At 35.6% G+C, this 26,336-nt stretch overlaps 1 protein-coding gene across 2 annotated transcripts in view; it reads left to right on the forward strand.

Moving 5' to 3' along the window:
* The window catches only part of BRINP3 (BMP/retinoic acid inducible neural specific 3), a 467,772-nt gene that overhangs the window by 208,117 nt on the left and 233,319 nt on the right, over nucleotides 1-26,336 (forward strand). The window contains exon 3 of one of the 2 annotated variants that reach the window (XM_004382564.1): nucleotides 23,093-23,283. The exons of the other annotated variant lie outside the window; for it this stretch is intronic. Within the exon in view, the coding sequence (XP_004382621.1) occupies nucleotides 23,093-23,283 (191 nt within the window). The remainder of the gene's footprint in view (nucleotides 1-23,092; nucleotides 23,284-26,336) is intronic. 2 annotated transcript variants of the gene reach the window in all.

A 26,336-nucleotide genomic window follows, 5' to 3' on the forward strand; every position in this document is an offset into this window, starting at 1 on the left:
ATTGTTAAATTTTTTATTACAGAGTCAGTGCTTTTTAAAATACTTAGGTGGGAGGAAAAAGATACTTATTATACCTAAGTCTGTATTTAGGAGAATTGAATAATCTTCCATTGATGGGGTAAATAATCAGCAATTTTCCAATTTGTCAGATTTTCATACATATCACATGAATAACTGAGTAATGAGAATGAGCCAAAACCAAGGTTGTTAATTTTAGTTGGGTGAATTCAACACCATCTGGACTTCTGGCTTTGCTATCTTTTAGCTGACCCAGTTCTTTCAGAGGAGTTCTAATACCTAATTTGTAAAATAGCTACTGAAGCTCAAACCAGAAAGAGAAAGGCCGCTTGCTAGAATACTTAATTACAATTTTATTCAGAATTGAATAAATGAAATAAATGACCGATTTTTGGTGTTGAAAGTTCCTGTCAGTTTAACAATTACATAATGCTTTATTTCTTAAGTACATAGACAGATAGATAGCTAGATAGACCCCTTTCTTTTTCAGTTTGCATTGACTTATTAGTTCTGTATTACCTAGTTGCAGTCTTCTGGTTAGAATATATTTGTTTTACAAAAAGTATTGTTGTCTTCATTTCACAACCACCCTATCCTCACCTGAATTATTTCCTTTTTATGAAACATCTTATCTTAGTTAAATTATCATCAGAAGAGTCATTATGCTTGTGTAGACATCAAAATATTAATGTTTATACAAAATTTAATTTCAATTACTCTTTGGGAAACTTCTTGGTATGCTCTTCCTATTAAATTTAACTAAGCCTTAATTTCTATCTGCTGCAATGTGCTCAAACTTGGGAAATTAAAATGTTATCTAATTATTAGAGTTATCATTAGGTCATCTACCAGAGTAAAATAATGTCTGTGGATCCTCCTCCCTCATTTAAGTGGTAGTATGCCAATGTATTATAGATGTTAAATTTTAAATTTATATTTCTCTCAATTTGGTGCATTAAAAAACACCGCAAAAGTCTATACTTTTAAAAATAATTTGTTTATAACCCTCAATAATCATGCTTTCTAATAAGCACAGCAATATTCAGCAGATAAAGCTGAATGAATATTTCTGCATTCTGGGACAATATGTGCAATGTCACTAAATATATACACTATTTAACTATTAAGAAAGAATTCTTATTTAGAGGAACTCTGTAATCCTATGACTCTTGCCTGTTTTTCATGTTTATGGCCTGAGCAACCGCCAAGAGCATGCATAATCTACGAGAGGCATGGGGAACTTAAATGTGAGGAATAAGTAACCAACAAGCCATGGCAACTATATGGCTCAAAATATTTTTAAGGGAATATTTTGGGAAAGGCTGAAAACTCATGTATGAATATCCAAATGGCATTGAGGGGTGCTTAGTCCTCTTCAGTGATTTAAAAAAATAAACACTGCCATCAAGTCCATTCTAACTCATAGTGACCCTAAAGGACAGAATAGAACTGCCCCATAGGGTTTCTTTATGGAAGCAAAATTTAATTAAAGTTAAATTTGTATAAATGTTAGTATTTTGATGTCCACGCAAGCATAATGACTCTTCTGATGATAATTTAACTAAAATGGTTCATGAAAAGGAAATAATTCAGGTGGGGGTATGGTGGTTGTGAAGATGCATGTGACAATATTTTCTGTAAAGCAAATATATTCTAACCACATCTTTGTCCCACTGAGTGGCCGGTGGGCTAAAACCACTGACCTTTCTGTTAGCAGCTGAGTGCTTAACCACACACCACTAGGACTCTCTTCAGTGATACTTCATATAAATCCAACATTATTATACTGAAGATTTTGCACTTAGCTTCTTATGCTGCTGGCTATGGCTTTGTTGTTGTTGTGTTGTTTTCTTTCGCTTTTTTTAGTTGTCATTGTTTTTTTGTTGTCATTTATTTTTGGTTATGGCTTGTTTTCAAAATTTACAATGTTATATATATACTTCTGTCTAGTGTGGATTTGAAAACTTCTACAACAATATTCCACTGTTATCAAAGAAAAAAAATACTTCTGTCTATTCACAGATTTTACCAAAATCTTTCAACATAGAAGTATACTTATAGATAAATATAGATATAAGTCATAGCTATAAATGTATCTGGAAAGAAATAGCTGTATTTGTATCTATGTATCTAGATCTTTATTATATATTGTCAAATTTGTAGACTTTATTAGGAAAATGCTTGGTTTTGGTCTCTTTTTTTAATCTCAGCAAATAACATTTTCTGCACAGTTATGTGCCCTTTCTACATATTCTTTCTAAAACACAGATTTCTCCCTCAGATCACGCCAATTGTACTTCCACTGTTAACTTGCCTATGCAATTACAAACAGGTAATTTTTCCACCTGACTGTGTCTCCTCACCAATGTCTTTTATATTTTTGTATATTCCCAAAATCCTAAAATATTTTTAGATATTAGATATACTTTTCTCTTTATCTTTATTTCAAAAATCTTCAAAAATAAGTTTAATATTGATAGAAAGGATTTTTAACCTACCATTCTTCACAGACACCTGTATTTTTTGGCAAATCCTCTTTACCATTTGACGTAATTTTTATCCATTTAAAAGGATTTTCTTTTTGTATTTAAAAATGCAATTACATTTTTACTATCTATTATAAAATAAATGAAAATAATTTTAAAATCCTAAATTGTTCTGCTTTTCGGAAAGAAAAACTAGATGTCGTTTTCCCTATTCTTCCCATTAATCACAACGAAAACAAAAAACAAAAAACCGAGCATCCCATATAAAACAAACCTAAGGAGACTCTAAAGGTATAAAGAAAAGGTAGAGTGATCAGGGATTTCAAAACCAGGGATTTCAAAACCCAAGAAATGACAGAGGATGAGTTCCCTGGGTTTTCTTTTTGCCTCATCTAGCTCAGACTTACAGATGAGAAAGCTAGCAACCAGAAAACACCAAAACCTGCTGATGGAAAAGACCTCACAAAGGCTTCTTTCTCTAGCCAGAGAACCAGGAAAGGGGTAGCCTAGCAAGATACAAAATTTTTAGATAATAACCGTCTGCTCCAGCCAAATGTCACAGAAAAAACAACTGCCCACCCCACTCATGCCAACAAAGGCCAAGTAGGGAGCCTGGACTTCCACTTTTGCCAGTTCTAATGAGGGGAAGCAACCCCCAGCTGGAGTGGTGCCAGGGAAGGCTGCTTGAGTGGGGCCTGGATTTTCGTCCCTGCTGGGCATTAGCAAGCCCACCTTCACGGAGTCAGGGAAGACCACATGTGAGCCTAATCTTCAAGCCCCATCCAGCAGTAGTGAGGTGCTCCTTTTCGTCCCCATTTGGGTGGTGTCAGAGGAGGCCAGGGATAACAGGACTGTCATCATCACCTGGTAGTAATGGAGCCTCTTATGGTGTCCCTGGAGGCCAGGTAGAGAAAAGTACTACTAGTACTACTAGCATGCTTGGACATCATATTTGATAAAATAGAGGGTCAGCTAAAAGGGTAAGAATCACAAGATGGATTGACATAGCAGCTACAACAATGGGTTTAAACATAATGATTGTGAGGATGGTGCAGTACAGGGTAATGTTCCATTCTGTTGTACACTGGGTCACTATGGCTCGGAACCGACTTGACAAAACCTAACAACAACAACACTACCAGTATTAGGAATCACAGAAAGAGCAGTATCAGCAAAAGTCTAGTGCAGAACTGAAACTCCCCGTGCCCATGCAGCAGTAACCAAGGAGCCTCTCCACCGCTTGGGTGTCAGCGGAAATGGAGTGAGGAAGCTGCCCACTTTGCAATAATGTGACAGTGCTCCCTCTCCCTCTCCTACCTGAGTGGTGTCAAGGAAAGCCAACTAAAAGAGATGATTTAAATAAGAATCATGACACCTTACCTATAGTGGAAAAACAATTTGAATACAGCAAATTCTTCATCAGAAACAATGGAGGCCAGAGAAACTAGCACGCCATTTTTAAAGTGCATGGGAAAAAAAAAAAAACCCAAAAACCTGTTAACCCAGAATTCAATATCCAGCAAAAATATCTTTTAAGAATGAAGGAGAAATCCAGGCACTCTCAAATGAAGGAAAACTATAAGAAATTGTTGCCAGAAGACTAACCCTTAAGAAATTGCTAAAGGAAGTTCTCTAAAGAGGAAGAGACTGATAAAATAAGGTATCAAAATATAAGGAAGAAAGAAAAAATATTAACAGAGTAAAAAAGTGTGTAAGTACAAAATATTTTCCTATCTTTTGGAGTTTTATAAATTATGTTTGATGGGTGAGGCAAAAATTATAACATTGTCTCATAGGGCTCGAAAATAATATAGAGGAAATACTTAAGACAACAATATTGTGAATGGGGGAAGTTGTTAGGTGCCTCTAGTCTACTCTGACTCGTAGTGACCAGTCCTGCGCCATCCTCAAAGTCATTGCTAGTTTTGAGCCCATTGTTGTAGCCACTGTGTCAATCCATCTCACTGAGGGTCTCCCTCTTTTTCACTGACTCTACATTACCAAACAAGATGTCTTTCTCCAGCAATTGGTCCCTACTGGGGACATGTCCAAAGTAAGCAAGATGAAGTCTTGCCACCCTTCCTTCTAAGGAACATTCTGGGGCCATAGTTCTTCCAAGATAGATTTTTTTGTTCTTCTGGCAGTCCATGGTATATTCAATATTCTTTGACAACACCACAATTTGAATGCATTTGGAGTCGAACCAGAGATGTCTGGGACAAAGGCCTGATGATCTGCTTCCAAAAAAAATCAGCCACTGAAAACCCTATGGAGCACAGTTCTACTCTGACACACATGGGATCATCATGAGTAGTAATGGACTGTAGGGCAACTGTTTGTTTGTGTCTTAGGCTGGGTTCTCTAGAGAAGCAAAACCAGTAAAGCATATATATAGGGAGGGATTTATATCAAGGAAATGGCTCACACAATTGTAGAGGCTGGAACATCCCAAGTCCGTGGATCAGGATAGAGGCTTCTCTCAATTCTCGTAGCTGCAGGGGCTGGTGAACCCAAAATCGGCAGGTCGTATAGCTGGGCTCCTGCTCACAGGCTGTGAAGATCAACGAATCCTAAGATCAGCAGATAAGCTGATAGCCCAAGTCCCAAGAAGCGAAGGTCAGATGAACAGGAGGCAGCCACAGGATCCAGAGCAGGCGAAAAACCAGAACGTCTGCTTATATTTGGATGTAGGCCATATGCCCAAGGAAACTCCCTTTCAACTGATTGGCTACTCACAGCAGATTCCATCATGGGAGTGATCACAAATAAACACTGAGAATCATAGCCCAGCCAAGTTGACACACAATCTTAAACATCACAGTTTGTTTCCTCAATTATCCCCCCATAAAGCTTTTTGTATTATTCAAGTTGACCTCTTCCTTAACACTTACATTCAGAAAAATAATGTTTAGCACTTACCTGATTATTGTTTCAACTTTTAATTTTCCATTTCTCTTGTCACATAGAATAACTCCCCATGATAACTTTTCTGGACTCGCCAGTATTTTAGATTTGTTGATTTACTTTCTTTCCATGGTCAATAATGAAGTAATAATACAAAACCTCCAAAGATTTTTTTTTTAGTATTTTTTTATATTTATCAATATACTGTCTTGACTATCATCACATTTCATCACACATACATCTTTTTTATGCCCTTTCTTCTCTTTTACCCTAATATCGTTATCTGCTCAGTTTAACCTTTTTTGTGGTTTTGAGATATTTCCGTCTTTGCTCTTTTAACTACTTTTCCCCTTGAATTCTGCTTACTTGCTCTTCCTGTTAAGTACATTAATACTTTTTACTTGGTTGTCGCTTGTGCATTTCATATTAATTAGGTAGCTGATTTGTTGGTTCTTTTTCTTGAGATTAATCATTTTTTTTCATGGATGTTTACATTATTTGGATAGATTTTCTCAAATGTAAGTGTTCTGTACTGGTAACCTAATTTTTAAAGTAATCTTTGAGAAGAAGGGTTATCAATGTCTTTTTTAAGAAATAGTAGATTATATTCATGAATTAAATTTTTTTCCACATGACTATTTTTCATTACGAGCAGTTCCAGTAAATTGATAAGCCACAATATCCCCTTGTAGAAATCATGCTGTTTTTCTTGTGTTGGGATAGCTTCTTTTGTGTTCAGTGATGTTAACCTTTTATTATGGATTCTAAGCTTCCTGTGGATTTAAAGATCTTTATTCCTCTCTGGAATCCTTCTTATGCATTTCCATCATATTGGCAGCTTTCAGCTTATTGATTGTTTAATGTAACAGATTTTCCCTTCATCTTCCCGATTTCATCCTGGAGTTCCTTCAACACTGCTGGGTGATCTCATCAAAGGCTCTATTTCTTTTCTCACTATCTGTTATTTCTCCCTCCTTGAGACTACACTATATCACCTATAACAGCAGTTGACCGTAAACCTCTTTAACCACTCAGTATCTACAATTCTACCACTCTCTTCCAGGAACTATGAATTAGTCTCAAAGGTCCTATAGTTCTATCTACAAAGCATAAATTTACATTTTCTGTTTCATGCATTACTGTTTAGTTAGTCATGAAAATAATCTATAATCTTTTCTTCTTCTACCTGATTTATATTAACATTCCTGACATTCCTTCCCATCTGATTGCTACACTTCACCCAACCTCCTCCTTCTCTCTCTCACCAAATGCCCCCCACACAACACAGGCTCCTTCACACACACATTTCATACATTACTGTTAAAGTCCACCTTTTAATCAAAGTTCTTGTTACTCTACAAAGAAGTTAAAGGCATCAGTTTTGGTGTCAAACTCCCTTAATTCAAACTCTTGCTGAGTATATAACCTTGAAGAAATTATATAATTTGTACCACAGTTCTCACATTTATCAAAAAGAGATAAAAAGAATACCATTTATACCCTGTAGTACAGAAAGTGCAGTAAGATAACTCTTGAAACACAAATCTAATGAAATTATCATTTCCAATTCTTTGTTGAAGTATAAGCTATTTGTCAGTATTTTTTAAATTATCATTATTATAAAAAATTGTGCTTTTCATCTATCAAACATCAATATTACATTTATTGTCCATTAATGGGTGAAAATGGAGCCCTGGTGGCAGAGTGGTTAAGAGCTACAGCCCGTTAAGGCTGCTAGCCAAAAACATCGGCAGTTTGAATCCACCAGCTGCTCCTTGGAAACCCTATGGGGCAGTTCTACTCTGTCCTGAAGGGTCGCTATGAGTCGGAGTTGACTCAACGGCAATGGTTTGTTTGTTTTTTTTAAAATTTTGATGGGTAAAAATATTACATTTTAAGTCTTCAGAAGAAAACGATTCAAGGTTTTTATTATAAACTTATTTCTATCCTATCAAGATGGGAACTGAATTTGTAAAAGTCAGTGTCATTTTTCTGCCTTATGGCTGACACAGATATGAGACATTAAAGATCCTTTTTAACTGAAGGAGCAGGACCTCTCTCCCCAAAGCGCATTAAGTAATGCAAGCTATGAGCACCACCACTATACATTTCACTGCACTGAAGCAATTATAGTATTTTTATCAACATTCAAATGTACGTTTGGAATATTGGTGGAAGAAGATTGCTACTTAGTGGTTAATAGATTCTCAGTTTAAAGCAAACAATTTACTCCTATCTTCTCCTAGTCACCTGAACAATCAAATAGAATAATTAAGAAATGTATTCCTCCACCAAGATTGGTTTTCTCTGAAATATAGTCAGGGTGTATACTCACAAGCCAAAAACCCCATCCTTTTTCTTACTCAGGTGTTTATTTCATTTTAGCACTCTTGAGAACATTCACTCATTTAATTACATGATGATTCAGCGTGTATTTATTGAATGATTACTATGGGTCATGCAGTCTCTGAGTCTTGAGAATATAATGGTCATAAAAAGAAGACATTATACATGTTTAAATGGAGCTTATTGTCTAATGGAGGAGGCAGACATTGATCAAATAATCACACAAATAAATACGATAAGTTCTAGGAATTAAAAGAACACTCTGCTATGACAGCATATAACAAAAGGACCTGAATTAGTTGCAGACTGGGTGTGGAGAGATACATAAACCAGTGGTTAGCCCATGTATTTTTGGTATATATGAAGTCTGTATATAGTGGGTGATATTTAACATACTTGTTTTATATTAATCTCAAACACAGAAGACCGGAAGATTAAGTATCTGTTAGATAATACATTTCAGTTTGTAATCCGTAGATTCTGATGGTAATATCCAGACAATGGTAACATTACCAGTTTACATTTCACAGCTTTTTGTATGCAACATGGTATTCTGATAACTCAAGCCTGATTCAAGCTGAAAGGTTATAATTTTGGGAATGAATAATTTATGCCTTACAAAATTGAAGTTATAATTTTTTCTTAAAATTTATGTTGTCAGAATATGCTCTTGTCTCTTCCACGCTATCATATTTGAATGAGAAAGACACAAAATTAAGAGCAAATTAAAATAAGTTACACTATCTTAAAACCTATGACTTTTTACTATAATACATTTTTATTTGCTTTAACTATGGGATAAGTCATAAAATTTTAAAAGGAGTTTGTTTTTAAGACATTTTAAAAATTAAGGAAAAATATATATTTTACTAGATTGAGTTACTAGTATAGTATATAATAATAAAAATAATACTAATATCCATTATGGAAAATTTTCACAAAAAGTTTGAAAATGTGTATCCACTTTCTCTAAATATGTGTTGCTGTTGTTGTTAGGTGTAGTCTAGTTGGTTCTGACTCATAGCGACCCTATGTAAAACAGAAGGAAACACTGTCTGGTCCTGTACAATCCTCACAGTCATTGCTATGATGAGCTCATTGTTGCAGCAACTGTGTCAGTCCATCTCTTTGAGGGCCTTCTTCTTTTCTGCTGACCCTCTACATTGCCAAGCATGGTGTCTTTCTCCAGGAACTGGTCCCTCCTGATAATGTATCCAAAGTACACAAGAGAAAATCTCATCAGCCCACTTCAAAGGAGTGCTCTGACTGTACTTGTTCCAAGACAGATTTATTCATTCTTCTGGCAGTCCATGGTATATTCAGTATTCTTTGCCAACACCATAATTCAAAAGCATGGATTCTACTTCAGTATTCCTTGTTCATTGTCTACCAATCCCATGCATATGAGGTGACTGAAAATACCATAGATGGGTCAGGTGCACCTTAGTCCTCAGAGTGACATCTTTGTTTTTTAACACTTTAAAGAGGTCTTTTGCAACAGATTTGACCAACGAAATGCGTCACTTGATTTCTTGCCTGCTGCTTTTGTGGCCAATGATTGTGGGTCCAAGTAAAATGAAATCCTTTTCAACTTCAAACTTTTCTCCATTTATCGTGCTGGGGCTTATTGGTCCAGTTTTGAGGATTTTGTCTGCTTTATGCTGACGTGTAATACTTACTAAAGGCTGTGTAGTCTTTGATGTTTATCAGTAAATGCTTCAAGTCCTCCTCACTTTCAGCGAGCAAGATTGTGTCATCTGCATATCCTACGTTGCTAATGAGTCTTCCTCTAATCCTGATGCCACATTCTTCTTCATATAGTCCAGCCTCTCGGATTATTTTGCTCAGCATACAGGACGAATAAGTATGGTGAAAAGATGCAAACCTGATACACACTATTCCTGATTTCAAACCATGCAGTATCCCCTTATTCTGTTTGAACAACTGCCTCTTGGTCTATGTACAGATTCTCATTCTTTGCAATGTTATTCATAATTTGTTATGAACCACACAATTAAATGTCTTTGACTAGACCGTAAAACACAGGTAAGCATATTTCTGGTACTATCTGCTTTTAGCCAAGATCCATCTGATATCAGCAATGATATCCTTCCCTCCATGTCCTCTTCTGAATCTGGCTTGAATTTCTGGCTGTTCTCTGTCCATGTATTGCTCCAACCACTTTTGAATTAATTCCAGAAAATTTTACTTTTGTGTAATATTAATGATATTGTTCAGTAATTTCCACATTCCTTTGGATCACCTCTCATTGGATTGGGCATGTATGTGGATCTCTTCCAGTCAGTTGGCCAGGTAACTGTCTTCCAAATTTCTTGGCATAGACAAGTGAGCACCTCCAGCACTGCATCTGTTTGTTGAAACATGTCAATTGGTATTCCGTCAATTCCTGGAGCCTTGTTTTTCACCAGTGCCTTCAGTGGAGCTTGGAACTCCTCCCTTAATACCATCGGTTCTTCATCATATGCTACCTCCTAAAATGGCTAAATGTCGACCAATTCATTTTGGTAGAATCTGTGTATTCCTTCCATCTTCTTTTGATGCTTTCTGCATTGTTCAATCTTTTTTCCCATAAACGAGCTGCTGTTGAGTTGATTCTGACTCTTAACGACACTATAGAACAGAGTAGAACAGGGTTTCCAAGGAGCGGCTGGTGGATTCAAACTGATGACCTTTTAGTTAGCAACCCAACACTTAACCACTGTGCCACCTTCCATATTGCAACTTGAGGTTTGAATTTGTTCTTCAGTTCTTTCAGCTTGAGAAATGCCTAGCATGTTGTTCCTTTTTGGTTTTCTAACTCCAGGTCTTTGCACATTTCGTTATAGTACTTTGTTTTCTTTCACTTTAGTTACTCTAATTTCAGGAGCAAGTTTCAGAGTGTTTTCTGACATACATTTTGGTCTTTTTTTCTTTTCTGTCTTTTTAATATGTAATATTAAATATTTAAGTATTTAATATGTAGTTATCCTAAGAAAATGATTCTCAGTCTTGACTTTATGCTTCATGTTACTTGAGATGTAACAATATATGAAGCTGCAATATAAAATTTTGCAAAACCAATGAATTCTTCATTGCAAATACCTTTTCTCAACAACATAAATGGTGACTATACACATGGACCTTACTAGATGGAAAAGACAGGAATCAAAACGACTACTTCTGTGGAACGAGACCATGGATAAGCTCACTATCATCAGTCTGAACGAGGTCAGGAACCGACTGATGAACACACTATCAATTGCTCATATGCAAGTTCAAGTTGAAGCTGAAAAAAATCAGGGCAAGTCGAGGGCCAAAATACAACTTTGAGTATATCTATCTGAATTTAGAGACCATCTCAAGAATAGATTTTATGCATTGAACACTAATGACCGAAGACCAGATGAGTTGTGATATGATATAAAGGACATCACACATGAAGAAAGAAAGAGGTCATTAAAAAGACAGGAAAGAAAGAAAAGACCAAAATGGATGTCAGAAGAGACATTGAAACTTGCTCTAGAACATAGAGTAGCTAAAGTGAAAGTAAGAAATGATGGAATAAAAGAGTTGAACAGAAGATTTCAAAGGGTGGCTTGAGAAGTCAAAGTAAAGTATTAAAATGAAATGTGCAAAGACCTAGAGTTAGAAAACCAAAAGGGAAGAACATGCTTGACATTTCTCAAGTTGAAAAAACTGAAGAAAAAAATCAAGCTTCAGTGGCAATATTGAAGGATACTAAGGGAAAATATTGAATGACACAGGAAGCATCCAAAGATGGAAGAAATACACAGAGTCGCTGTACCAAAAATAATTGTTTGACATTCACTCATTTCAGGAGGTAACATATGATCCAGAACTGATGTTACTAAAGGAAGAAGTCCAACCTGTGCTACAGGGAGTGGTAAAAAACAAGGCTTCAGGAATTGACAGAGTACCAACTGAGATGTTTCAACAAAGGGATGCACTGCTGGAGATGCTCACTGGTCTTTGTCAAGAAATTTGGAAGACAGCTTCCTGATCAACCACCTGGATCCATATTTGTGCCCACTGCAAAGAAAGGCAATTCAAAAGAAAGGAAATTATCAAACAATATCATTTCTTATCACATGAAGGTAAAATTTTGCTGAAAATCATTCAAAACTGGTTGCAACAGTGTATCTACAAGGAACTGCCAGAAGTTCAAGCTGTATTCAGAAGAGGATGTGGGAAGATGCATATCATTGCTGATATCAGATAGATCCTGGATACAAGCAGAGAATACCAGAAAGATGTTTACCTGTGTTTTCTTGACTATACAAAGGCATTGACTGTGCAGATCATAACCAATTACGGATCACATTGCAAAGACTGGGAATTCCAGAACACTTTATTGTGCTCGTGAGGAACCTGTACATAGATTAAGAGGCAGTCATTCGAACAGAACAAGGGGATACTACTTTGTTTGTTCAGCATACTTTGTATGCTGAACAAATATTCCTACAAGCTGGACTATATGAAGAAGAATGCGGCATCAAGATTGGAGGAAGACTCATTAACAACCATTGATATGTAGATGACACCACTTTGCTTGCTGAAAGTGAAGAAGACTTGAAGCACTTATGAAGATCAGAAACTACAGCCTTCAGTATGTATTTCACTTCAACACAAAGAAAGCAAACATCCTCACAAATGGATCAATAAGCAACATCATGATAAATGGAGAAAATATTGAAGTTGTCAAAGATTTCATTTTACTTGGGTCCACAATCAACACCCACAGAAGCAGCAGTCAAGAAATAAACAACACTTTGAACTGGGCAAATCTGCTGCAAAAGACCTCTTTTAGTGTTAAAAAGCAAAGATATCACTTTGAGGACTAAGGTGCTCTTGACCCAAGCCATGGTATTTTCAGTTGCCTCATACGCATGGAAAAGCTGGAAAATGAATAAGAAAGACCAGAGAAGAATTGATGCCTTTGAATTACGGTGTTGTCAAAGAATATTGAATATACTCACGGACTGCCGGAAGAAGGAACAAATCTGACTTGGAAGAAGTACAGCCAGAGGTTTTTAGAAGCGAGGATGGGGTGAGTTCCTCTCATGTTCTTTGGACATGGTATCAGGAGGGACCACCAGTCTCTCGAGAAAGACATCATGCTTGGTGAATTAGAGGGCCAGGAAAGAAGAGGAAAATCCCCAGTGAGATGGACTGACACTGTGGCTGCAACAGTGAACTCAAACATTATTGATTGTGAGGATGGTGCTGTACCAAGCAGTGTTTAGTTCTGTTGTACATAGGGTTGCTATGAGTCGGAACCAACTTGATGGCAGCTAAGAACAACCTTGATATAATCCATGCTTTATGAAAGTTTGATTCAATAAGATTGTACTATCATAAACAAATCTCCATGAAACTAATGCTTAAATATTTGAAAAAATTACCAAAAAAAATTAAAATATTAATTATGTATTCTTTTGGCTCTTACCCATCCTCATCATGAGCACTTAACATATTAGTCTATGTCTAGACCAAGAAGAATTATTTTTAGATTCTTTGAGTGTGTTTATATTTATAATTTATTTTGTTAATTTTGCTTATTAACTCCACTAAAGCCCATTACCTTGAACAACAATATTTTATATATATTTAAATTAATATCCTGGGACAAAAATCTGAGACTTCACAAGGGTAATGCTTTATATGTATACCAAAATTTATGAAGAGGTTAGCAGTGTTCCCCATATCATTCTAATTAATTTTTTCAGAATTCTTCAAAAATTTCTACAGCCAGTATTGTTAAACCTAGACTTACAGATGAGGAGTCTTTTCATCAGTGAGGTAAGAACTTGCCAAAATTCGTACAGCTAGTAAGTGATGAGGATAGAATGGGAACTTCAGTTCTCTGACTCCGAAATCCATTCTGTCTTTTGAAAAACTATCACTGCTTCCTAAAATATTTAAATTCATGCATGGTATGCAAGTATTTTCCACTTTTTAACCAAGATAAATAATTATTTCTATAATTATAAATATAAAAATAAAGATGTTAATATTTGTTTATTGCATCTTTCAGAGAGAATCAGAATAGATATTTTGTTTTAGCTGAGTTGTGTCTATGCCTCTTGGTATATCTACTCTGATCAATAATTACAAAATCTGTACAATTACGTAAATATAACCAAGGAATAATTCTGATAAGTTAATATAATATTTATAATAGATGTCAAACTATATGTTCAAAATTTACAAAGAAAAGCCTTCATTCATTACATATATTTCCCTTGTTCTTCAACATGGAAAGTCTTAAATTGACATTACGTGTAATTTTTACCTCAAAAATTGTATCTGATTAAAGAAATGGTTTAATTTAAAGATGGATAATCAATTTGTATATTGTCACATATATCTGTGTGACTATAATGTGTGATAACGTATTAAGTGGGAATAATGGCAGTGATTGTAATAATTGAATTCTATGGCATTTTTTCCTTATAGATAGAATAAAACTCTAATTATTACACTTTAGAAAATGATTAAAACTGTACAGCATAAAATTAAATTATTCTCAGTCAATTCATAGCCGCATACAATTTAACATATTTTAAGAATTAGAAATATGCATTAGCAGCCACAAAACAGATCATCCTTTAAAAATTCTGAATAACCAACATCTATCTCATCTGATTCAATGATGTAGTCTGGAGGCTATGGCTACAATGCGTCCCCGATGCTTCATGGGACTGATAAATGTTTTTTTTTTTTTTACAATCATATTGTCTTCTCTAGTCTACTCTGAGCTTGGCCGCTCATTCAAAATACAACCGTCATTATTTGGTATTTCTCAAAACTCCTGCACGTGAATAATTTCCTTTGTGCTTGTGCCTTCCTTCCAGCATTTTTTTGTATAGTTTCATTCAACTGAAATGAAAAATACTTCCAAAATGCTTCCCATGCTTGAAAAATTTCCACTACTGTTAAAAACTAACAATCAAAACAAATGTATGGGTGTATCAAGGGGCAGGAGAATAGATTCTCAGCCTTCTAGATTCCTTGCCAACTGCTTAGCCTGCAACCAAAAAAAAACAAACCAAACACACTGCCACTGAGTTGTTTCCAGCTCATAGAAACCCTAGGGTTTCCAAGGCCATAAATATGTACGGAAGCTGATTGCCACCTTTCTCCCGCGGAGCAAACCGCTGACCTTTCTGTTAGCAGCCAAGTGTTTAACCACTGGCCACCAGAGGTAAAAACACTGGCTTCAGAACTGTAGTCACCCAGCCATTAGGAATGTTTCCCTCTTCTTTACCAAGTAGGAAACAGTGTCATGTATGAGATGTGGAAGCTATGCAGAAAGAACATTAAAAGGGCCTATTATATACAACAGTTGCACATAGTAGAATTATGAGGAACTAGTATTGATTGTTAGTGGCTTTTCTTAAGATCAGTGTGATTTTACACATGTAATTGGAAAGTTATTGCTACTAACGATTGGCCAGTCAATTTATGACTCTCATGCTGAATTTGTTTGCAGTGGATTAGTGCTTGGATAATATATTTTGTTTGAATTTTCTGTTGGGTCTGCAAATTTGAATGAGTATTGATAGAATTAAAACCATATGGCAACAAATGTAGTAATGTGAAATGTAATAATAGCTTTTAGAGCTTTAGGCAAGCAACTTTATTTAGTGTAAATTAGCAGTTAAACGTAATCAGTCTTTTCAGTAAATGCATCATCTGGTTTTGTTATTATTATATTTTTTATACTGCTTTTCTATGGCAATAAGTCCAAAATTTCAAATTTCAACAGTGGAAGATTCTATAATTTTGGTAACCAAATATGTATGTACAATTTTAAAAGAAATCTTAGTAGTTAATATATTTCAAATACACTGAATGCATTTATGTATTCACATAGAAATTAAATGATAATAGAAGAAGTCGATGGCAATGATATGACCACTATTTAAATAGAATTTGATGATGTCATTCTTGTTTTCAAACCTTTTTACTAGATAGGTAAGGATAAAACAGTAATAAATATTGTTGTAGAAAAGTAAACATTATATGGACACACATATAGTAATAAATGCTTATAAGCCAGAATTTTTAGCAGACAAACACACAACTCTCATCAACTAATAGATGCTCCTTAGAGCCAACAAAAACATTTTCAAAGTAATGTTCTGGCTGAACTGGTTATAGTCCATTTGTGTGCTTTACATAATAGTGACTCCTCTAAAGGGACTAAGTTACATTAAACTCTAATGAACGTGCCTATTTCATTTAAAGATTTTCAAAGGTTATGATGGGAAGATGTTTATGTTGTGTGAAGGCTCCAAGTAGAATGCAGCATTTATTTGGTACAAGAGTGTTCTTATTTAAGATAAATATAAACATCTGGATGGAAGCCTGAGATGCCTTTAGGTAAAATGCTCTCATTATGATAATCATACGCAACAGCATGTTTTCAATTCAGTACTCTACTACTTTATTTTCCAAATTTAATGAATGCATGGCCTAGGTGCAACTGAGGTACATTTAATCTTCAAGAAGGGGAAAAAAATAAAAAGGCACTAGCAAAGTACCAGTTTATGTACAGCAATTAGTTCCTTATTTCCTTCCCATGTTACCCTGAAGTCAAAATTCATCAGTTATGATGGACTAGATTATATTGAGAGAAAACAAAGTAATAACCCCATGATCTTGGTGGTGTAACATGATAAAATTCATTTTTACTTCAAGTTCTTGTTCATCCTTGTAAGCTGCAGGGGTGCAAGGGGGAGAACAGATTTCAATCATCAGAGTTCATGAAGATCCCAGGCTGATGGACCAGTTTAACCATATATGTTCACACTCTATTGATCAAAATAAACTATGTAGCCACACTGACCTTAGAGAATTCTAGGAGATGCAATACGTCCTGTGCCCAGAATGAAGAAATGTTATGTATTTGTAATCATACCTAATATCTACTACTCACACTGTGGTACTTAAATGTCCAGAGTTGATTTCGTTTTCTTACAGTGTTCTTATCACCACTTCTCAGGATTATTTCAGTACTTTCCATCTGGGTTTTCACCAAAAGCTTGCACAGATTATAATAGTGATCATGCATCACTGGAATAGAAACCAAATGTGTGTGAGTATAAAGGAGAGATTTCTTAGATGTCAACATAGCATTTAGATTTTCTACAAACACATACTACACTAGTTGGATATACACAATAGAAAGTATAATGTTTTAGTTTATTATTTACACTAAAGGATTTTTTTTTAACTAGGAGAATAATTTTAGGTAAATCTCTTGAATTAAAAAAAAATATTTTTCTGTAGTTTCTAAGGCTACTGAATTTATTTATTTAGTTAGTTAGCTTTAGTTTTAGTTCGTGATTTCCCCGAAGAATTTATCCTTTCCTTTTTGTTGTTGTCTGACAGAGAAAAGAAATCAGTCAGGTCCGATGGCAAAGTATCCTGTCCAATTGAAATGTTAGAAGGTGATTTGAGGAAATAAACTTAATAGAGTTTAACATACTGAAGTGATCAAAAGCAACTGATAGTTGAAGGAAACTCCCTGGAAGGTCATCCACATTCTCAGGGTCTTCTTAGAAAGTAAGTGAATCTAAGGGGAGAGAAAAAGTATACAAACTGAGTTAGAACAGGAACATCTATATCAAAAAATAGTGATAAACTGAGTAGAGGAATTGTGTTAAATGATCTATTTGTATTTTTGCACATAAATATTTTAAAGCCCTGAATTTCAATGTATTTATTCACTTTTTGCCACCCTCAGTACAAACTTTGAAACCTTGAGGTCAGAAATTCATCTATATTGCTGACATCTGGTAAGATTCCTAGTAATAGTAGACAATTATCAAATAGTAAACAATAAATTTTCTAGGGAAAGTTGTTTCTGAAAACAGTGTTATAAACTGATTTTGGAAAATGGCATAATGAATTTGTGTAATCTCTTTCATGTTATATCTGTCTTTTCTCAAATTTAAGAGGAACAAAATAAATATTGTAAATACTTCAGGTCAAAATAGGTCATAGGTTTGTATTTGTACATTTCCTAATTATTAAAAAAAAATAAGGAAAGCTAGATTTGCACTCTGCTAATACACATTTGGAAGCCCGGTTGAGCAGTGGTTAAGAGCTATGGCTGCTAACCAAAAGGTCGGAAGTTCAAATCCTCTAGCTGCTCCTTGGAAACCGTATGGGGCAGTTCTTCTCTGTCCTATAGGGTTGCTGTGAGTTAGAATAGACTTGACAACAATGGCTTGGTATTTTTTTTATACATATTTACTCTCAGTCATACAGCAAACAACCTCATGAATTTGGCAAAGGTTAATACTGCATATAACATACCTTTTTGGTTATTTAAAGCTGATTACTTAGCAGCTCACATCTTAATCTATGAATGTATACATATGAGTTAATCAATTTAGCACTTTAAACCATGAAAAAAGTATGCCACAACTTTAGGTTTGAGCTACAATAGTTTTCCTTGATAAAATTATAAACTTTTTTCAAGGAGATAAAACAAGTTAATGTTTCAAGTTAAGCCTGTAAGTCTTGGAATTAATAAGGAACTCTTTCTTAGATTATGTTTTAATAAATAAGTTCTTAGAAGCATTATATTACTATATAGCTTGTGATATAAAACAATAAAAAACTAAAATTTAAATAATTTTAGGTGGTCTCTGTCTTAGTTATCTAGTGCTGCTATAACAAAAATACCACAAGTGGATGGCTTTAACAAACAGAAATTTATTTTCTCCCAGTTTAGGAGGCTAGAAGTCAGAATTAAGAGCTTCAGCTAGAGGTGAAATCCTCCCTCTATCGGCTCTGGAGGAAGGTCCTTGTCTCTTCGGCATCTGCTTCCTGGTTCTTTGGAGATCTCTGGGTCTTGACATCTATTTTACCCTACCTCTATTTTGTTTGCTTGTTTAATCTCTTTTATATCTCAAAAGATATTGACTCAAGATAGGCCTACACTAACCCTGCCTCATTAACATAACGAAGGCAATCCATCCCCAAGTGGAATTATAACCACAGGCATAGGGGTTAGGATTTACAACACATATTTTTAGGGGACATAATTCAATCTATAACATCGCTACCTTTGGCCCTACAAAATTCATATCCTTGCCTCATGCAAAACACATTCACCCCATCACATCATCGCAAAAGTCTTAAGTCAACTCCAAGTCCAAATTCCCATCTTCTGAAGCATCTAAATCAAATATGGGTGAGACTTTAGGGGTATTCCATCATGGGGCAAAATTTCTCTTCATCTGTGAACCTGTGAAATCTAGACTACAAGTTTTCTGTTTCCAAAGTACAATGGTGGAACAAATACAAGGTAGACATTTCCATTATAAATGGGAGAAATTGAAGGGAAAGAAGGGATAGCAGGCAGCCAGCAAGTCCAAAACCCAGCAGAACAATTTCCCTTAGCTCTCGAGGCTTAAAAATAATCTTTTGTTTGGGGCTGTCTTAGTTATCTAGTGAAGCTATAACAGAAATAACACAAGTGGATGATTTTAACAAAAAGAAATTTATTCTCTCACAGTCTAGGGAGCTAGAAGTCTGAATTCAGGGTGCCAGCTCCAGGGGAAGAATTTCTCTCTCCGTCAGCTCTGGGGGAAGGTCATTGTCATCAATCTCCCCTTGTCAAGGAACTTCTCAGCGCAAGGACTCCAGGTCCAAAGGATGTGCTGTTCTCCTGACTCTTTCTTAGTGGTATGAGGTCCCCATGTCTCTCTGCTTGCTTCTCCCTTTTATATTTCAAAAGAGATTGACTTAAAACACAACCTAATCTTGTAGATTGATCCCTGCCTTATTAACATAACTTCCACTAATCCCACTTTATTAACATCATAGAAGTAGGATATATAACACACAGGAAAATTACATCAGATCACAAAATGGTGGAAAATCACGCAAAAGTGGGAATCATGGCCTAGCCAAATTGACACACGTATTTTTGTGGGACACAATTCAATCCATAATAGGGGCCGTCTGGGCAATGTTCCCACCCTCCAGACTCTGGGTGGTGGCATGCCCTCTGGATTCAGGGTGGAGGTGCTTTAGCCCTGAGCTTCAGCTCCACCTTCAAGGCCTTCTGGAATGGCAACTCTGCTCCTTCTGCTTTAGTGATCCCATTGTCTTAGTCCATCTGAGTGGTAACCCCATACCCTTAGCACAGGCAGGCCCGGTTTTTCTGCCCCTTGGGCATGGCAGCCCTACACTCTCAGCATTGGGCAGTGACCCCATCCCCCTGGAATACCTTAACAGCAGCCCCACACTCCAGAACCTAGTTGGTAAAGATCTAACACTTTGAAACCCAGGAGGCTGTGGCCCTACCTTTTGAGATCCAGGAGACTGTGGTCCCACCCTTTGAAACCGAGAAGGCCCTGCTTCCTGTGCTCCTTCCAACAGTTCTGCTGATCTCTGAGCTGCTCCAGGGATGGTCCTTTACTTTTCTTGGAGGACAACCGATGTAACTCCTTTGGCCTGTTTCCTGCCTGTAGATTTCTAAGAGGCAGACAGCATTCTTTCCTTTTGTTCTTTCTCTGTCCCCTTTTATCTAAACTGATGAGTTTTCTGCTGTAGTAGTTGGTTAGACCCATAAATCACAAGATTAATCTCTTTAATAAAAGATTGTGCAGCCACATCCTTGGTGAACATTCTAGAACATGTGCCCTTAGTTTGTAAACAGAATTTTCAAAATCTTTAAGTTCTGTTTTCATTTTACACAGTTCATTTTTAAGTCCATTTCTTTCCTCTCACTTTTTACTATAAGCAGTAAGGAGAAACCACACGGCCCCTTTAAGAACTTGCTTAGAAATCTCGCCAGCCAGATATCAAAGTTCATCACTTATGAGTTCTACCTTCCATGATACAGTAGAACGTAATTCAGACAAGTTCTTTGGCAGTGCATAAAAAGTATTGCTCTTTCTCCAGTGTCCAATCACATGTTCATCATTTTTTTAGAAAACCTCATCCAAAAAAAGCTCATTGCCATCGAGCTGATTGCAACTCGTAGTGACACTATAGGGCAGAGTAGAACCGCCCCATAGGGTTTCCAAGGAGCAGCTGGTGGATTCAAACTGCCAACCTTTTGGTTGGCAGCCGAGCTCGTAACCACTGTGCCACCAGGGCTTGCTTAATGTTCACATTCTTAGTAACATTCTGTTGTGGGTGACATATGTATTCTCTAACACTACAGAGACTGTCTCTATAGCTCTCCTCACTTCCTTCTGAGTCCTTACCAGAATTACCTTTGATGTCCAAAAGTCTACTAACAGTCTTTTCAAGGTAATCCAGGCTTTTACTATTAGGCACCTTAAAACTCTTCCAGTCTGTACCTAGTACCCAGTTCCAAACTGCTTCTACATTTTAGGTATCTGTTAGAGCAGCACCAAATTCAGCCTTAGTTATCTAGTGCTGCTGTAACAGAAATACCACGAGTGGTTGGCTTTAAGAAGCAGAAATTTATTTTCTCACAGTTTAGGAGGCTAGAAGTCTGAATTCAGAGCTCTGGCTTGAGTGGAAGTCTTCCTTCTCTGTTGCCTGTGGAGGAATGTCCTTGTCTCTTCAGCTTTTTTTTCCTGATTCCTTGGAGATCTCCGTGTGTCTTGGCATCTGTCTTATCCTATCTCTGCTCTACTTGCTTGTTTAGTCTCTTCTATATCTCAAAAGAGATTGACTCAAGAAAGGCCCTATACTTATCCTGCCTCATTAACATAACTAAGACAACTCATTCCCAAATGCGATTATAAGCACAGACCTAGGGGTTAGGATTTACAACACGTGTTTTTGAGGGACATAATTTAATCTGTAACAGTCTCCTTCACAATATTTGAATATATGTGTGTGTGTGTATATATATGTATGTTACATATATATATTCTATATAACAAACACTAATAAATAAAATTTAGGTAAATTGATTATGGAAAGGAAAAATATAACAAATAAATTATTGGTATCAACCCAGTTTTGAAAAGATAAAGACATTCCTATTCTCTTCTAAGAAAACCCGAATCATGATATACCCACTCTTTAAAAGCACTACATTTACTAAAAGTAAAATATTTGGAGTAGATTTTAAAGACAATATATTAATTTATCTAAATCAGTAGTTTTCTTCAAAGTGCGGCCCCTAAACAGCTAGGTACTTTTCTTTAATCAGGTGTCAACTTAAATATTGCCTTCTCAGAGATGCCCTCCATAGCTACCTAATGTAAAATAGAGCCATGCCACCTATAACAGTTCTATCACCTATAACAACAGCTGGGTAGTTCTCACCACTAACCACAATCTGATTTTTTTTTTAATTTAATTTAACTTTTGTAGTTGGCTGTCTTTTAACGTTCTCTGTAATGTGAGCTCCATTAGGGCATGAACCTTTGAGTCTTGTTCACAGATGTATCCTTATCATAAACTGTGCCTGATGCATTGCATTCATTTGATAAACTTTTGGCCAAAATATGTGTAAATATGGCACATGCTTATAAAATATTTAATAAACATTTTATTTGTTAAATATTAGTCAGGTTACCTAACATGTTCGACACTGTTAAGCCAGGGAGAGAAGGTTCTTTGTGGAAGGTGTTTGAAATTTTTACCAGTTTACTCCTCAGACAAATCTCTGTAGATGATATCTGGTGATCTAGTTTACCATAATTTTTTTCTAAAGCATTATTAGATTGATTTTAACTCGATATATACGTATATATCTTTTACAGCTGTATCTTCTATTTCTCTAATATGGCCTGTCTGTAAAGTCATTTTGCTTCTTGAGAAATTGCTAATAAAGTTGCATTTCAAAATATGTTGTAAATACTGATTATTGCAAAAGCATAGTTTCCCTTCTGATAATTTTTTAAAGTTCTTCTGCATCTCCATAATGTCTCTGAGATTTTATAAGTTTCCACTCTAAAGTGAATAGAGAAAGGAATAATTAGAGAAACGAAAATGAAATTATCTTTTTCAATTTCCCTTAGAAACTGATAAAATATTACCTTGGTTTTTCTTTTTTTGAGTAATTCCACATTCATATTCTATGCATGTTGAAATTATTTTTATCGATACATCCTTCCTTGGTAAAAAATCAGTGGAAGCTATTCAATTTAAAGGTTTACTTTTCCACTAAGTGACTTGTTTTTGGACTATTCACTCTAATCAAATAAATTATAAAATTGCTTCTCCTCCTCATAGCACATGACATATTATTATAAGCAAGAATCGATGTAATGTAGTGACCCAAGCTAAACTTCCTGGTGAACTTTTCAAATGAAAACATTCAGATAGATTATGTATTTATGAATAAAAATAAATTTGCTTTTCAGGGAGTTTGGCCGCTGGAAAGTAAATAACCTTGCAGTCGAGAGAAGAAATTTCCTTGGCTCCCCTCTGCCTCTTGCCCCTGAATTCTTCCGCAACATAAGACTTTTGGGACGTCGACCTACCCTTCAACAAATCACAGAAAACCTTATCAAGAAATATGGGACACATTTCTTGCTATCTGCTACTTTGGGAGGTACGACTCTTTAAAAATATCTGTGCCTGTGTGTGCTTGTATATAAAACTGTATAAATCAAAGTACAAGTGTATATTAATCCAGATTGCTATAGTTTGAATAGTCTCTAAAATTCATTCATTAACATATTCATCACATTTACTGAGTGACTATTAAATGCCTTTTTCACAGTCATGAGGTAGATGAATATCACTTAGTCCCTGCCTTAAAAGCAATTTCTAATCTAATAGCACACATTAAATATAGTCAGGTTATTACACTGTAAAATACAAGAAGATGTGTCAAATTTTGTTTAAAAATTAGTTATAAGTGATCACAGTTGGGAGTCATTAATTCTGGGTATAGAGGGCAGGAAAAAGCTCCTGGAGTAAATGACAAGATCTAAAATTACATTTTCATGCTATTTTAGTATTTCTGATTGAGGTTGATATACAATTTGGGAAGAGTGATAAAGAAATATGTATTATGATGCATAATATGAGAATACAGATCAGTAATGTTACTTTTCAATCAATTTATAAATTTATAAAATTAAGAGAGCTAATATTTAATAATGTTTATTATGGTGATCTATGATTCATCATTTAGAATATAATTAAATTATATTTGGGGAGTTACAGTGCAATAGACAAAACATGACATTTTCTTAATATATTAAAATATCCCAGGATTCTATACTTTTAATTTTGTGTATAACTTCAAAACACATCCAACCATTCCATTTAGAAATGGATTTGCACTGTCCTATAATAAAGAACATCGAATGAAGTTGGGTAGAAAAGCCACAAAAACAGTCTAGATGAGTCCCTGCTTCCTTGTCAGTTTCTCGGTAAATCTACTGCAGCCCAAAGCCAGGCAGGCTGATTCAAAGCAAGGGTGTGGTGGCACATGAAAGACAACCTGCTCTTCATTTTCCTCCTCTTAGAGGAGGCATCTTTTTTTTTCCCCTTACCTGCCAGTCCTGTCTGTCAGTAAGTCACATCAGCTGATTCCTCCAGAAAACCAAAACCAAACCAAACCCGTTGCCCTTGAGTCTATTCCAACTCATAGCGACCCTAGAGGACAGAGTGGAACTGCCCCGTAGGGTTTCCAAGGAGAGACTGGTGGATCTGAAATGCCGAGCTTTTGGTTAGCAGCTTGAGTTCTTAACCGCTGCGCCACCCAAATCAAACTTCCTCCTGACCTCCCACCCCAACTTTCCTAAACAAGTCACGATCATTTTTTTTTTTTTTTTTCCCCCTGGAATACTCCAGTGGTCCATCCTCCACACAGATCTTCTTAAAACTTAATTCAGGCCATGTCATTCCCTCTTTTAATTAATACCTAGAATTGGCTACTTAAAATAAAATCCAAACATTTTCCTGTGGTTTATAAGGCCTTACATGATAATTTTACCCTGGGTTACATCTGATAATGACATTATCTCTCATCCTCATTCTTTTTTAGCCGCAACGGCCTTCACATTTTTCTGCTGAAATGTTACTTTCTCAGAGAGACTTTTCCTGCCCATCCTACCAGCAATAGTCTCCAGTGAAACCCCACTATTCTCTAGCACTTTATGATCTTACTTTTAATGTTTCATAGTATTTGTCATGATGTAAAATTATTTTATTTGTCTACTGTTTTATTATCAGTCACCTCTGCATATTTTCCTGAAAACAAGGAGCTTGTCTGTATTTTTTACTACTTTATCCCACTGGCTATCATAGTGCTTCATACACAGTAAGTTCTCATCAAAAATTTGTTAAATTAACCACCCTTTGCCAGGAGATTGAGGTTGTTCAGTACTCTAGATAAACGTCAAAAGTTTACAATATAAGCAGAGGATAATTGAGATATGATTCAGGAAGGACTCCCAATGAAAGAAGCAAATTGAGAGACAGAAGCAAGTCAGTGTCACAAAGATTCAAAATTAGGGAGAATCAGGATCCAAGCAAGAGCACGGTGAACAAAGGGTGGAGAAGTTGGAAAGGAGTAGATCCCTGGGCTTGTTAGGAAACTTAAGTTTTCCAAGTAACCATAAGGAATTAAAGATGGAGAGTATAGGTGGGTCAGGAGGGCAGAAAATGTTAGAGACCCTGAATAAACACTATTTCTCCATTCCCTACTTCCATAAAGGAATAATAATAAAGTAATATGATAAAGAGATCAGATGAATGTGGTATTGAATCCTGACTCCTCCCCTCTTTTTTTTTTTTTTTTTACAATCTACGAGACTTTAAAAACAGTTCAGTAACTTCTTGGATTTTTGGCTTGCTTGGCAGTAGAGAAGGGATGAGTAATTTCTATATGACGGGGTCATGGGAAAATTAGGGTTAATTCAGGAAGATGACTTTGGCACAAGATGCTGTATCATTTAAACATGCAATGTCTTTAAGTTACTGTTATTATTATTACAGTAGTGTAGAAAGCAAAAAAATCAAGAAATATCCCAAAAATGGTGAAAACTGTGATTCTATGAAATTTGTGTCTGTTTGGCTTGTTAATGTCAATTGTTAATGCTATCAAATTTGAAGTAAAGGTGAAAGTTAAATTATTTGTATAAGTCCTCCTCTAAAAAGCCGAGTAGTTTGGAAATACATGTTAGACTTCATTATCATTCTATCAACAATACTGAGCACCTAAAAGGATTGCAGAACTTAAAATACGTTCTTGAAGTAAGAAAGGAAGGAGGAGACAGAGAGAAGACAAGAGAGATAAAAAAATACAAATGATTCTCAAGGACAGTTTGTTCCTTAGTACCAAAGTTTCTGTAGACTTTTTGATTTAATTATTTCATTGCTTTGGTATCATAGTCACCACACTTTAGCCTTAAAATTAGTTTTTGTTCTGTATTGTTTGTTTCCTTATAAACCATTTTTCAATTTTTTTCTGGGATAGATTTACTTCTTTGTGTTGATTATTCCAATGATAGTAATATGCTGTCTCAAAATTGCCTTACAATTATTACTTAAAAGTCTTGTTCAATCTTTTCCTTAAAGGAGGGTGCATGTACCTACATATAAATACACACACACATAAATAAAAACTGGATGAGTTCTGCTATGTTACCA

This window comes from Trichechus manatus, unplaced genomic scaffold (assembly GCF_000243295.1).
Source record: "Trichechus manatus latirostris isolate Lorelei unplaced genomic scaffold, TriManLat1.0 scaffold00095, whole genome shotgun sequence".
NCBI classification, from domain to species: domain Eukaryota; kingdom Metazoa; phylum Chordata; class Mammalia; order Sirenia; family Trichechidae; genus Trichechus; species Trichechus manatus.